Genomic DNA, 14,217 nt, shown 5'->3' on the forward strand with positions numbered 1-14,217 from the left:
ATGAAAGTTATGCAAGTTACCTCTTTCCCTGTAACAAATGGAAGAAGAAGAAGAAGAAGAAGAAGAAGAAGAAGAAGAAGAAGAAAAGCTCTGACCTAAACCTCGGCAGGTGGTGTTGGTTTTCGTATCGGGCCAAATTCTGAGCCCGATCAATCTTGGTTTTTGGGCCTATCTAGGGAGGTCATCTAAACTATCTATTTGGGCTCCCCTTAGAGAAAGCCTAACTATGATACTTAGACGATCCATATTATGATAACATATTAGTACAAATTCACAAATTAGTTGGTAAAATTAATAACCGTCTTTTTAATGGGATATTGCTCAGTTGATTTAAAAGGGGCTCTATCTTAATTTGAACTCCTAGCCTTTTCAATAGAGAACCGAATTTCTCAACCTCTGAGATATAAGTCAATAAAATAGACGATATTAAAGGTAATTGTTTCGACGTGATATTAGAACAAGGAGCTCTATCTTAATTAAGATCTTGCTAAGACTCTTCTCCTTAGCAATCCCTCCTGTTGGTTTTTGCTCATAAGTAGGTGTGTTTAGCTAATAATTAAGCACGTCAATTCTAGAACAAATTTTAGACGTACGTCTTCTCCTTGACTTAGTAATCGTTTATTAGTCGCAGCTGGAAAAGTTATTGATGCCTTGAGGATATTGGTGTTACTAATAACAAGCAAGCAAAAAATAAAACTGGTGGAGGATTTGGTCTTCTCAAGTTAGGAGTTCATTTTGACCTTTGTTTCATGAAGTAACAAGAAGTCTTCAACACTTTGAGGACTTGTTCTAGGTTTATCTTCTATTTCATGTCTCAACTTAAATTATAAGAGAGCTTTTGCTAATGGAGGAAGATAACATCACTAGCACAACATCTTCATTATATTATCTAAAAGGCCTTGCCTCAATTCCTTGGATTGTCAAAGTATACATTGAACGTATCCTGAAAGAAGATATGAGCATAATTAATAACCCAAAAGAAAGTGTTTGAAAGACAGGACAGATGGTGGTTAAGTAGATGGAGAATTTATTATTGGTCAGATCATCCCTGATTAATATAATTAACGTCTAATCGAGCTATAATCTTTTCTTTAGGAGCACAACTTGGTGGGCCTTCCTTGTGATTCGGAGGATCTCCGGTGTTGTCATCCCAACCCTTTTGATCTAACAAAGTAAAGGCTGATTAAATCCTTTGTGAAGAAAAGGTTATTCCTATAAATATTTATATATATATATGAAGATTAGGTAAGAAGTTGACACATCCATGTATATATTTCCCATGTAATTAAAACTGAAGACTTATCTTACACTAGTTTTCAGAGAGGGGATAATATTGCATATAATTAGGTCACAAAAGTTTTGCTGAAATGTTTCTGTTGTACTTTTACTTGGTGAATCTACAACTATAGCAATCCAATATAAAGTTTGGTTTAATATTACTTATTTCTATATTGTGTTATTGATGATCATTCAATTATGGGGCTTATTTAATAGACTGTTGCCATCTCTCTCTCTCTCTCTCTCTCTCTCTCTCTCTCTCTCTCTCTCTCTCTCTCTCTCTCTCTCTCTCTCTCTCTCTCTCTCTCTCTCTCTCTCTCTCTCCTTTATTTTGTTAAGGCATTAATAAATTTTTTGCCTACAAACTTTTTCCTAAAGAAATATATATAATTTGTAGGACCCCAAATATATAGGTCCATAAGTGGCCAGATGGAATGCAACTTTTCATTTGGTTCCATGCATTAAGGAGAAAAGGCCATAAGCTTTGGTGCCCTTTTGCCTACAGTGACCCACCAATCTAATTCTTGTATGTATCACTTTCATCATGCAAATTATTGGGAAAAATTCACTTAGATGCAACTTGATCTTTTCCTTGATCCAAATAAAGGCAGAGAGCTCATAGTTTCATATCTAATGTGCCTACTTTTGTTTTTGGTCACTAGTAGGGTATTTGAGTGGCTTTAATTTGCCTACAGTTGAAGAATCCTAGGGATGGAGTACTGGTGGATAGGAAACATGATGTCTACCCAAAGAGGTCACTTCAATTACTTTCTATGAGCAATACATGCAACTAAGAAATAATTTAATGAATAATAACTTCCCAACTCAAGGAAGATGAAGACTATCATCTCATTATATTTTTTTAGAAAATTTGTCAGAAATATCTTACATTTTGTTTTTATTATCACACTATATAATTATTTATCATTTGATGTTTGCATTTTACTTTTAATATATTAAAAACACTCTAATATTAATTTTCTTATAACAGATAATTAATATCATATTGATGAGTTAAATTAACTATAAAAATACTTTTCATATCCTTGAGTAAGTCTTTCAAAATTAAGGTAAAAAGTAAAAGATGACCTAAATTTTTAAGGTTAATATTTTAAGAATAATGGAATAATTTGCATTCCATTAACTATCATTAGGTAGATTAAGTTAACCTACGGTGCTTTTAAATAAATCTGTCTAGATTATATATATGTATATTATTTTAAAAGAGAAGAAGTCGGCATAGATTTTTGGTTTTCAACTATTTTTTTTCTTCAACCACATGCAACTATATTTCACATCCACTTTCTAGCGCAGGTCTAGTTGTATCTTTTACCCAATTTATTGCCAACACCTATCCACCAATGTCACACATCAAGATTCCATATATATGATCCATGAAATTGAAGAGGTGTTGAGATATCATGGGCTTTTGGAAGATGCATCACCAATGAACCAAGTAAAAGGGTGAGACAAAGGTGGGCCTATAGTTTGGGATATGGGAGAAGACTTTAGAGGAGAAGAGAAAGCAAAGGAGATCAGTTTGGAGTGGATTAATGCATATATCAATATATATATATATATATATATATATATATGTACAACTCTCTAGAGTTAGGGGAGATGATGATGATGGAGATGTGAACCTCTCCCTTCTCATGCAAGTCTCCCTCTCCTTGTGTTGAAGTGAGATAGATTCGGAGATCTCTCTTGTCTCTCCGGAGAGTAAAAATATAAAGATGGTTAGATTTACGTCAATCACGCCAACCCCAGTCTAACCACTGAGTAGAAAACATTGGGGCCCCAACCAACCAACCCTCATGTCATCCCCTTTCAATTCCACTACACCTTGCCAAGTTCGTTCCATGATGTTGTTAGGTGTGATGCTAATTAATGACCTTTATCAATTAGATAAGACTAATTACTATGCTATAAGTAGGATCATGATACTCACAATAGTATTAGGAATCATATCCGAGAATTCACTCGTATAATATAAATCTATATTATTATATATATATATATAATGATGTATAAGATTGTAAGTCTCTCTTTCTATTACTAAATATTGGGTCAAGTCTCCTTTGGAGCCCCCACTAGTAGCTAGGGTTTCAAAATTGGCCTTGAGTTGCATGAACCATCACAATCTTCCAGTTTGGAGTATGTGAGGATAAGGTGTTGAGCCCGTGAACACACAAAGTTTGCTAGGATACTTCGTTTCAACGACATCATACCAATCAAGCTTGTGGACAAAATAAGCTTCATCCCTTGTCCTATGCTACACTACTCTCTCTTATCTATCAAACCTTACAACATGTCTCTCATGTTACATAATCAGTTGACGTAAAATATTAACCCTATATATTAGGTTAACAACAACTGGCCTGGGTTATATTCCCAAGAACACTTCCTCTTTTATCGAATATATATACATCTATATAACCATAGGATTGTTATTCGTAATATTGTAGTCATTCTTCTTTATATCCATCTCTTTTATGTGCAACTCTGACTCCTCCATTCTCTTTCCCCACCTTCTATCTTAATATTAACTTGTTAAAGTTAACCTCGTGGATCGAATCTCCTCTATATAAATACTGACCACCACCCACATATGTTCTCCAACTCTCATAACGTAAAGTAATTAATTAATGGCCGGGATCCAGTGCGAGGCCAAGGCCACCACCACCCCGCCCCTCAAGCTCTTCGGCTTCCACGTCTCCCAGCCCTTGCCGCCGCCGGAGCCCTCGAGGAAGTACGAGTGCCAGTACTGCTGTCGCGAGTTCGCCAACTCGCAGGCACTGGGCGGTCACCAGAACGCGCACAAGAAGGAGCGCCAGCAGCTGAAGCGCGCCCATCTCACCACCCACCGCTCACCTCCCGGTGCCCCCAACCACCGCACCGGTGGTAGCAGCAACCGGCTCATGGCCCACCTCCTCCACGTCGGCCCCAGGCCCGTCTCCGGATTGGCCTATCTCCCGCGCAGCATGCTGGGCCCGTCGTTCCACGTCACCCCCTCCACCGCCAAGCCCGGCCTACCAATCGGAGCATCCGACGGCGGACGCTGCGACCTCGACCGTCCGACGGACGGGCCCTTATTGGGCCGTAGCAGTGGAACCTCGACCGCCGAGGAGGCGTACGGAGTAGACCTCCACCTTAGCCTCGCCCCGGCTGGCCAATGGTGACTCGGCCCATTGGGCTTTTAGGCTCTATATTACATAATTGTGTACTTAAGTTTGCGAAATTTGAATATTGTTAGCAATTTCTTCTGTAAATCGGGTTCAAATTATTTTTATTATTTTTTTTTTCCAGTTATGAGACTTTGCTCTTTACTAAATTTTCAAAAAAAAAAAAAAAAAAAAAAAAAAAATCCCGGCTCGGCCACTAATTGATAATATGGAAGCCAAAGCCAATCCAACTATGTGGTGTGATAGGGGGGTTTTAACTTCCGTTCTAGTACTTACATCAGCACTTTATATGACCAGACATTTGAACAAGAATATCCAACAAGCGTTGCTATCATCAACTTGGCACTTAAGTTGCTTCATGACTTAACCTACCAATTGGGCAGACAACACTCTTTGAATGAAGTAACGCATTTCAGACTATCTTATATACATCTAATATCATTCATGTCATGTAGGCCCTAAAGTTTGGTTCTTTTTTTACATAGGATGATGCAAGGTGTTATAGAGGTGCTATTTTGGCTTATTTAAGGCTAGCATCCTAAGTCCACAACCAACAAATGCATAATTCTAGAGAGAGAGAGAGAGAGAGAGAGAGAGAGAGAGAAGTCTTGTTTCTCTTGTCCATTAAGCAACATGGTAACCAAGTCTCTCATGTTGGTCACTTTCGCCAAGATTGGCCACTAGAGAGACAAATCTTACGCAAAGAGATGCCAATGAATAGGAGGTGGTCCCTTGGTATTAAATATGTTGGGCCCCACTACAGCCTAACAATGGGAAAGTTAGTCCCTCCTGAGATGTGAGATGTCTGTACTCATCTATGCCTTCGGCTATTATAATGAAAACAAATGAGAAGTTGAGAGCTGTTATTAATATATATATATATATATATATATATAGAGAGAGAGAGAGAGAGAGAGAGAGAGAGAGAGAGAGAGTAAAGTTTACTATTTTTGTACCCGTATGTTGTCCCTAATTGGTCAAATAGACATGTATGCGAGTAAAGAAAAAGTTTTTAACCAAATTAGTCGGATTCTAAATTTTTTTACCGAAATAAATTATCATTCAAATTTATTACTAAATAGAGTCTAATTCATCTGTTTATATAATGTTAAACCGATCATAATTTAGTCTTTCAGCGGTTAAGACAAAAAAAAATGATTGATAATAAAAATACTGATTAGTTCAACATTTTTATTACGACAGTAATAAATTAAATCTTATTTGGTAATAAGATTAATTAAAAGTAAAAAAAAAATTAAATAGAACACTATTATGCTTATAAATATTTTATAAAAAGAGATGATGTTATATCTTATCAACTGTTGATGACGTGGCAAGTTTGTAAAGTGAGTAAAAGCTCCTGTAACTGAAAAAAAAATAGATTTGGAGTGTTCAAATATGAGGATCAAGTAGGAAAATTGAAATTAAATATTTGAAGATGTCGTTGGTCCCACGGCAAACCAAGCAGTTGGAAGACTTAGAATTGAGGGGGCATAAAAATACTTATCAAATATGTGGACAATTTGCAGACCATCAATATCACACTCCTTTGGAAATGGTCTAGGGAGGCAATTGATTCAATTTTGCTTTAATATTGATTCAAACTATGCATCAAGACACTCAAAGTATAAGGTAGAAAAGTCATATGGATAAAAAAAGATTTTTTGATTAAATAAGGATAAAATTATCTACACTAGTATTTAACACTAAACAATGCACTTGACACATTGTAGGTTTATTACACAATTCCTGCAAGCAAAGTAGCATAACAGTCCATTTTCTCAAAATGAATGCAACTAAATAATTGACAACATGAAGTTTATATAAATAAATAAAATAAATAAACCAGTAAATAATATAACCTGTGGTAACAAAACTTCCCCTAACCTAAAGCCATAGAAACCTGTTCACCTCTAAGAGGTCTTTGAGTTCAATTCCCCACATCAACCTCGCATCACTTAAAAAGATTAAAAGAAAAAAAGAAAAAAAATGGAGAAACTTATAACAGTTGCAAAATCTCAAAAATAACTAGACCTGATACAGGATGAACTCACAGGCATTGACAATGCAATCTATTCATGTTTTCTTATCAGAACGGCTAAGATTAAGATTAAACCATTTCTTTTTTCCAGATCTATCCACATTGTCATCCTCTCCGGTGCTCTCAGATTTGCTCTCTTCACTGGGAATTCTGCTGCTGCCAGTAGAGTTTCTGCTGGAATTGATGAGAGTTCTAACAGTTGTAAATGATGATTGGATGCCGTCTCTTTCCTTCAACAGCTCATCAATCTACATATAAGTAGCATGGAACATTTATGCTAGTCAATCTATTTGAATTGAGTTTATGTGCCAAAGACAAGATATCATCGAGCAAATAGCAAAAAACTGAATGCTGCAGATAAATCACTGACAAATTTCAAAGGGTGCAAAAGAAGAATGTATAGAGCCTTACTCACGAATAGATAGAACACAACTTGGTGCACAGTGATGACATGATGCAATTGAGTTATTGGATAAGGTTAATGGATGTCTGAGACAAAATAATATGAAAGAATGGGATATTCGTCCACAGATTAAGCATCATTAGCCAAACAACCATATAAAAAATATGGCCTGTCCCATTCATTTGCACAAACTAGGTGTGGTCTATCAAAGTGTCGGATTCTTCAAATCTTCTAACAATGCCCACTAGCCACCACAAATCCAATTGTTACCTATGTCATGTTACACTAACATGGCTCGTCTAGTATCCTGGGGTAAATGGAAGAGTTCATTATATATTGGGAGGACTAAAACAGAGCTATAGTTCAACTACTAGCACCACTTTTCCTTATGCAAGATCTGTATGACTGTCTTGTTCTCAAGCAGCCAGCTATCACCAATAACAGTCATGATTAACATCAATCTATATGAGCCTGAGAAAGAAGCATGTTTTGATCTAAAATTTCAGATGCTTATAATCTGATTTTAATCTCAAATAACGACAGCAGAGAATATATACCTCCCAACACCAACCAACTGAATTTAGTGACAGTGACTAGAGTCAAAATTATACACAGTAGCTTATATATCGTGTTACTGCAATATCCTCCATTCATTCCTTGGAATTATAGAATAGAAGTTGAAGTTACAGGGTGAAGTGCATGAAATGAAGAGATAAATACAATAGTAAATACATGCATATTCTTCAGATATACATACAGTTTGTTTTTCTTGGCTGCATCTATTAGTCACTTCCTGAAATCTTGCCAATGCCTGCACAAACATAAAGGGGAAAAAGTTATGACATGCTATATTTGGAATTAGAAAAGGTAAGGACCAACTTTTCTGTACTCAGTTTCAAACAAGCGCAAGTCATTTCTCTTTGCCAAAATTTTAGCTTCTATTTCCTTGAGCTTCTCTGTTGTATCTTCATATGATTTTGCACACATAGCCTCAATGGTGTAGGTAGCTGGTTTAAAAAAATTATCACCTGATTGAATTGAAATAGAAGAGTCAAAGATCGAAGGCACTTGTAAGCACATAAATAGAAGACAAAAGAAAAAGGTTTAATCAATACAAACCGTAGACAGCAAATATATGAACACCAGGTTTTAGTTCAGAAACTTCACATGGTTGGAGACCTTCCAATCTTTTGAAAAAAGCAGTATCAGGATCTTTGGCCATTGCTAGCTGCATCAAATGATGAATAAAGTGGAATTGACATTATTACCCATCCACAGGATAAAATTATGGAAAACAGTCATTTGAAGTGACACATACCGCATTAACTGTTGAATCCATATGGTACACTTGAAAATGTAAAAAGTACATGCCTGCTGATGTAACTTTTCCAGTCTTTTCACTTTCTTCCTGAAGGTGAGATGGAAAATTGGAGATTACATTAACTAGGATACCATCTATTGGTAGTTGGTACTAATTTAAGTGGTGCATTCCAGACGGAATGATGAACTAACTAAATGAGTAGAGATACAAGAAACTTCTAACTGCAGTAGACATCACATTGTAGCCACATGGTATTATATGAATAGCTTACTTGGTAGTTATGAAGAAATGAGGAAAGATATCCAGAGGAAAATTGAGCAATAAAATTGAACAAAGAGTGAGAGAGGAAACCAGGTTTCATATATTCTATCTCTTGCTGTTTAATATGCATGTGAGGCAAGAGACGGGTAGAATCTATTAAGAAAGAACAGTATACTCTTTTCCTTCACTGAAAACATTTTGGAGCTTCTGACAAGCTTCAGTTATGTAGAAAACATCCAAATGCAGCTGTAACTATCTTTAAGTTAATAAACCACTTTCCTAGCCCTAGTATTATAAACTCTCAAAGCCAGATCAAAAAGTGGACTACGGCAATTACCAGCATATCAAATTATCAACATTATCTGTGTATTTGAAATTTCCCCACTCAAGCTTCTTAAATTTCAGAATGATAAAAAATTATGAGAAAAGTTATTTATGGAAAAAAGCTTGCATTTTTTATTACATGGTCAGATGCTTCAAGATGCCAAATCAAATAGTCAGGAAATTATAGTTTTTCTTTTGAACATATAAATACTTTTCAGGCATGCAATCTAAAGCATAAGAACAGTGATCACCTGTAAAGCTAATTGATAGCCTCCATTTGTATCTATCTCAAAGTAAAGCAGCTGTAACAGGATCAAAGGAATATAAGGTAAGGATAAGTATACAAGAGCACAGGAATAAAAGCCAAAAAAGAAAAGAAAAGAGGGATGTAACTTTGTTCTTTGACATGATAGTGAAAGCACAAAGGTTCATATGAAGGTGCTCTATGTAAGTTCTGCACCTTAAATTTACTTTGTGCAGCTGAGGTAACTCTAATAACTACTCCTGCCTGGGCTTGTTGCTCACTAATTGTAACACCAAAAAAATGAGCACATTGTTTATCAACCTAAAACATATGAAAAAGGTTAGACTGATGGAACATCAAATAAAATGATAGTCAGATCCAGTTGGTCAGGAGATAAGCACCTTCCCTGCAACTGATGATCCTAGCGGGAGAGGCCTCACAGTAACAGTTCCATTTATAGCTTCTTCAAGGACAGTAGGAGAAATTGTAGTTTTGATAGGAACTCCCAGCTTGCTAAGGACATTTGAGAAAATTAAAGGAAAATTTTAAAATACTAGTAGATGACCAGATATTTTAGCTTAGCTCTATTATTACCTGAAAAGTGCTGCAAACATTGTATTGACAGTTCCAAGATTCGACAAATCAATCTCCATGTCCATGCCTTCATTTTCTAGAGCCTGAGTGAAAAATAAAAAGAATAGGACTATAAACACCATAAAATAAGATGTACTTCAGTATCAACCATGACATAAACAACTTATTTTGAAGTTGCATCATAAGTACTTAGAAGTTGAATGGAAATATTCTTAAAGCATCAAATGCAACATTACTCATTCAAATAACTTTTTCTGTTGTTATCTAAAATGCAGCACCTCAAAACCAGCAGTATCATATTGTCTTCTTTTCTCTGGATCTGATAAAATGCTATAAGAGTAAGCGACTTCTTTGAAAAGTTCCGATGCTTCAGGGTTGCTGACATTTTTATCAGGATGATACCTGTTTCAACCAAAATCAACGTAATAACAGTCATTCTAATATTAACGAGACAAAATTTAATGCCTATGCCTGAACCTATGTCAATCATGGTCCAAGAACAAGAGTCTTATAGCCGTGGAGGTTTTGTGGCTAGAACTCGAAGTTTTTGCATCCACATTAAATGAGTCATTTATGCAATCAGATATAATAGATATCTGAGGGTTACCAAGCATGGACTTCAAATTATTATCTTGATGAATGCATCACTTGAGATTCGACTTAGTATTCTAGAGCAAGTATTTATTTGACCCTTGAAATTATGAAAAGAAAGACTATCTTAAAATGTGTTTCGGTACACAATAGAAGAAAGCGATGCAATAAGAATAGAATTTTACTTTCTTCTAAATTAAGTATAACAAGCTTTTTGTAATAACATTGGATCAACACAATTTTATAGCTCCATAGTCCTGCAGAAACCGGCAATCTCTGGATTTACTAAAAAATGCTTCAAAACTTACAGTGACAACCAAGAACAAACACTGTATTAGAAACAAATATGACATTGGGCAAAGAAATTTCTAAAGACCGAGTTCCAATAAAGAAAGAAAGAAGCACTGACTTTAGAGCGAGCTTCCTATATGCAGACTTGATCTCCTGATCCGATGAATCCCTCGACACGGATAAAACCTCGTAGGGATCTCGACGAACCTCCGGCGCCGAAGAGCCTTCTATCTTCCCCGACGCCATTACCCTCCTCCACCCTCCTCTCTCTCTCTGTAAGCCCTTCCTTTCCTCTCCAAAATCCACCACTTCAACGTCCAAATCACAACCTTCCCTTCCCTTCTCTCCACCAACCAAATTGCTCCCGGAGCTCCAAATCCTCCCCAACACCTACAGAAACCCCCAAATTCGAGCCACTTCACAGCAATTCCCAAAAGCGGCGAGGACACAAAACAAGAAAGAAACAAACGACAGATTAAACGGGATACCTGGCGTGGGATCTCCGCAATAGAATCCAAATCAAAGAGCTTTCTTTTAGTGGAGATAGATAGATATATGTATATATATCAACAATCCTTCCTCTTCTACCGTTCTTCCTCGCGAAGCGAACGCGAACCAGAGTGGGAGACGATGACGGGATGTTCGAGTGGGGTCAAGGAGAAGCCTGTTTTTCTTTATTGTGTTATTTATTTATATTTCTTTCGAGAATCTAAATTTCAAAGTTGATTTGATTCAGGGCAGGGGCTCTTAGTTTGAAACCTCGCACTAAATCCAGCGTATTTGACCAAAATAGTTGTAATAGTCCGCAGGCCAAGCCCATGACCAGCTTCGTGGGCCGAGCTCCCAGTCGCAGCTGAAGGGCGTTTATGTCATTCTAATAAGCTCTTCTTTCAATATCTCTGCCTCTCTGGCTGTGCGATCGAGAACTCGAAGTTGGATTCTACCACCGTCCGCAAACTTCCTGCATCCAGAGGACCGATTTCCCTAGGTACGAATAGATCCCTACTTTCGATCAATTCTCTACCATTTTCATTCAATTTCGCTTTCATCTTAAAAAGAATTTAACTCCTAATGATCGGATTTCTATTACGATAGATCTCAAACTGTTGCTAGATTTGATCTACTTTGGCTATATTCATGCTTACTCTTATTAATATTGGCTTGAATCTTAGTATATGTATACCACTTACTGGCAATATTGATGGATTCTTGATCTCATGATTAGGGCTTTTAGACGGTGCAAATAACGTCGAGTTTTGGGCATTGGGTTGTCGAATCTAGTTCAGTTTGTTTGTATGTTGATTTCGTATGATTCTGAGAGCCATGGCTGTAATTGCTTTTTGCTTACAATTTTGTTTCAACTCTGTATGGTGGTTTGTTTTTTTTTTTTCTATAATTTAAAAGATATTCGATTAAGATCGTATTACTTGCATTTCGTAAGGAGTTCATCATACAAATTTTGGGTGATTATTTCTTCTTCTTCCTTTATATTTTGGTGTGTTATAATACGCAAGTCTATATATGTTATATGAGTAGCATAAACGCATCAAAAGAGGCCACGCTCATGTAGAACAAGTACAACTGAGGGTGGTCTACGGCGCTGATGAATCAAAGGGCAGAATTAGGGGTTTAGATAATTGCCTTTCCTGCAAGATTACACAGTTTGGCTTGTACCAAAGTAGCTCTTTGGTCTTTACCTCCGAAATTGAATTTTAAATTTTGTTACTTGCATTACTCCAACATAGCTAAACCATACTTCTTCCAAATGAGTATTGCTAGTATTTATAGGTTCTACATATGTTCATTGTTTTTCTCTTGAAATGCTTTCTTCACTCTTCTTCATGATAGATGAATTGATTTGGATTCTACATTTCAGTTAGTATCTAGAAGATGGATCCCAACAGGCGACAAGGTGGAATTCAGCAATTGTTGGCTGCAGAGCAAGAAGCTCAGCAAATTGTTAATGCTGCTAGGGCTGGTAACATTCTCTAACCATTAGATATCTTAGGGACACTTTTGAGCACAGTATAATTCCACAGGAGAATGTTGAATTCGTATTCAAATTAGATTAAGTGATGATCCTCTAAATAAAGATGGGTAAAGTAGGTGAGGTTGTGGTCACTTTCTTATATGTTGGAGTGTTGTATACTTGTATACCTTCTTTCTGTTAATTATTATAGCTGAGGTTGTGGTCACTTTCATAATATGTTTTCTCATCAAGATTTTAGGGGAATGAATGCATGATAATTATGTTAATGCATCTATATCGTCTGTGAGTCATCAATTATTAAAGATTTAAATCTCTATGGCAAGTGAAAGATTGAATATACATACTGTTGTATTTTCCATGTATAACGAAATGTTGGGTATTTTGGACCATTAGTTTGGAGACTCATATTAGTGAGACTGGGCCATTATTTGTCAGCATTTCATTTCTTCCTTGAATGCTATACTTCTAATGGGTTATAACAAATGTAATTTATTAATTGTACTATTGGACTAGTTTATTTTTTTGTAGTGGCTGGTTACTCTTGTTACTTATAGTTCTTAAAAGTTGAATAGGAGCACATTTGTGCACTGTGTATAAGCTGTCATATTCTGCTCTTGAAGTTGAGTTTGTTATTTTTGTAGTGGTTATTTCATCTTGATTCCCTAAATATTAAGCTTTTTCTCTGCTTACCTTTGATTTTGTAGTCAAATTAACAATGTGGAGTGGAACGTTTCATCTTGCATCAATAGTTAGGATATATCAATCCACTTGAGTTATTTTTCCTTTCATTTATTGGCATTAGAACAAGATGAATAGCTGGTTGATATAGCTAAGTCTAAACACACTGCTGAAGGAACTAAAAGGTCAAATGCAAATTTTACCCCGTTTGACAGCTAAGATGGCTAGGCTGAAGCAGGCTAAAGAAGAGGCCGAGAAGGAGATAGCTGAATATCGTGCTCACATGGAAGCCGAGTTCCAGAGGAAGCTTGCAGAGGTATAACAACCCCCCCAAAACCACCACCGTAATTTTAATTTTACTCTATTTTATGCTATTTGTCTTGATGGATTTGTTAGAGTTTATGCTTATTCAATGTCATTTTGTGTGACCAGAGTAGTGGCGATTCTGGTGCAAATGCCAAGCGCCTCGAACAAGAGACAGAGGAGAAGATCCAGCAGCTCAAGTTACAGACATCAAACATTTCTCACGATGTAGTTCAGATGCTTCTGAGGCATGTGACCACCGTGAAGAATTAGATGATCTCACTATGATCACAAATGATGTTAAATATTCTCTTTGCACCATGTATGTTTTTTTCATTGGAACACAAGGAGTGGATGTTAAGTTATATTTAAATTTTTTAAGTACTCGAACAGCGAACTATGAGAAGTTCTATTGATGTCTTATTTGTTGTCTCTTCCAAAATTAATTTGATATATATATATATATATATATATATATATATATATATATATATCTCAAAAGTTGCTATCACTTTTTGCAAGCAATCTATCCTTATGACTCAAATAAGAATTTTATTTGCAAAATATCTGAAAATCGGAGTTGCATTCAATTACAATGTAGCTCTGTGTTGCTTTAATCGTCGTGTACCACTACATATCTTAGCAGGCGTTCCATTAAGAGGTAGTTTGAAGCCATCGCCGGCTTATACTCTTAATTATTCTATCTCAGGACC

General features: G+C 36.2%; 3 protein-coding genes across 3 annotated transcripts; 2 read left to right on the forward strand and 1 right to left on the reverse strand.

Annotated features, from left to right (window-relative positions):
* The first annotated feature begins 3,926 nt into the window (after positions 1–3,926).
* On the forward strand, positions 3,927–4,460 carry LOC140788390 (zinc finger protein GIS3-like). The gene has a single exon (XM_073137627.1). The coding sequence runs from the start codon at positions 3,927–3,929 to the stop codon at positions 4,458–4,460; it is 534 nt and encodes a 177-aa protein (XP_072993728.1).
* A 1,804-nt stretch (positions 4,461–6,264) lies between these two features.
* LOC140788673 (chaperone protein dnaJ 15-like) lies at positions 6,265–11,199 on the reverse strand. The gene is made up of 12 exons (XM_073138044.1): positions 11,022–11,199; positions 10,652–10,923; positions 9,930–10,053; positions 9,652–9,734; positions 9,459–9,570; positions 9,274–9,378; positions 9,065–9,115; positions 8,226–8,315; positions 8,027–8,135; positions 7,787–7,935; positions 7,665–7,718; positions 6,265–6,752 (listed from the first exon to the last, which is right to left on the reverse strand). Exons 2-12 carry the CDS (start codon positions 10,777–10,779, stop codon positions 6,540–6,542), a joined length of 1,218 nt encoding a protein of 405 aa, XP_072994145.1. The 5' UTR covers positions 10,780–10,923; positions 11,022–11,199; the 3' UTR covers positions 6,265–6,539.
* Positions 11,200–11,330: 131 nt separating this feature from the next.
* On the forward strand, positions 11,331–13,927 carry LOC140788674 (V-type proton ATPase subunit G1-like). Its single transcript, XM_073138045.1, has 4 exons — positions 11,331–11,521; positions 12,410–12,511; positions 13,417–13,517; positions 13,634–13,927. Exons 2-4 carry the CDS (start codon positions 12,424–12,426, stop codon positions 13,775–13,777), a joined length of 333 nt encoding a protein of 110 aa, XP_072994146.1. The 5' UTR covers positions 11,331–11,521; positions 12,410–12,423; the 3' UTR covers positions 13,778–13,927.
* The last annotated feature ends 290 nt before the right edge of the window (positions 13,928–14,217 follow it).

Source organism: Typha latifolia, chromosome 5, assembly GCF_019914945.1.
Source record: "Typha latifolia isolate L0001 chromosome 5, TyphaL0001v2, whole genome shotgun sequence".
In the NCBI taxonomy this organism is placed as follows: domain Eukaryota; kingdom Viridiplantae; phylum Streptophyta; class Magnoliopsida; order Poales; family Typhaceae; genus Typha; species Typha latifolia.

Coding starts and splice junctions, on each gene's coding strand:
- LOC140788390 (XM_073137627.1), top strand. CDS start 3,927: ATGGCCGGGATCCAGTGCGAGGCCAAGGCCACCACCACCCCGCCCCTC.
- LOC140788673 (XM_073138044.1), bottom strand. CDS start 10,779: ATGGCGTCGGGGAAGATAGAAGGCTCTTCGGCGCCGGAGGTTCGTCGA. Junction 9,116..9,273: donor CTGCACAAAGTAAATTTAAG/GTGCAGAACTTA, acceptor ATCCTGTTACAG/CTGCTTTACTTTGAGATAGA. Junction 8,136..8,225: donor TGGATTCAACAGTTAATGCG/GTATGTGTCACT, acceptor CATTTGATGCAG/CTAGCAATGGCCAAAGATCC.
- LOC140788674 (XM_073138045.1), top strand. CDS start 12,424: ATGGATCCCAACAGGCGACAAGGTGGAATTCAGCAATTGTTGGCTGCA. Junction 12,512..13,416: donor TGTTAATGCTGCTAGGGCTG/GTAACATTCTCT, acceptor CCCGTTTGACAG/CTAAGATGGCTAGGCTGAAG. Junction 13,518..13,633: donor TCCAGAGGAAGCTTGCAGAG/GTATAACAACCC, acceptor TTGTGTGACCAG/AGTAGTGGCGATTCTGGTGC.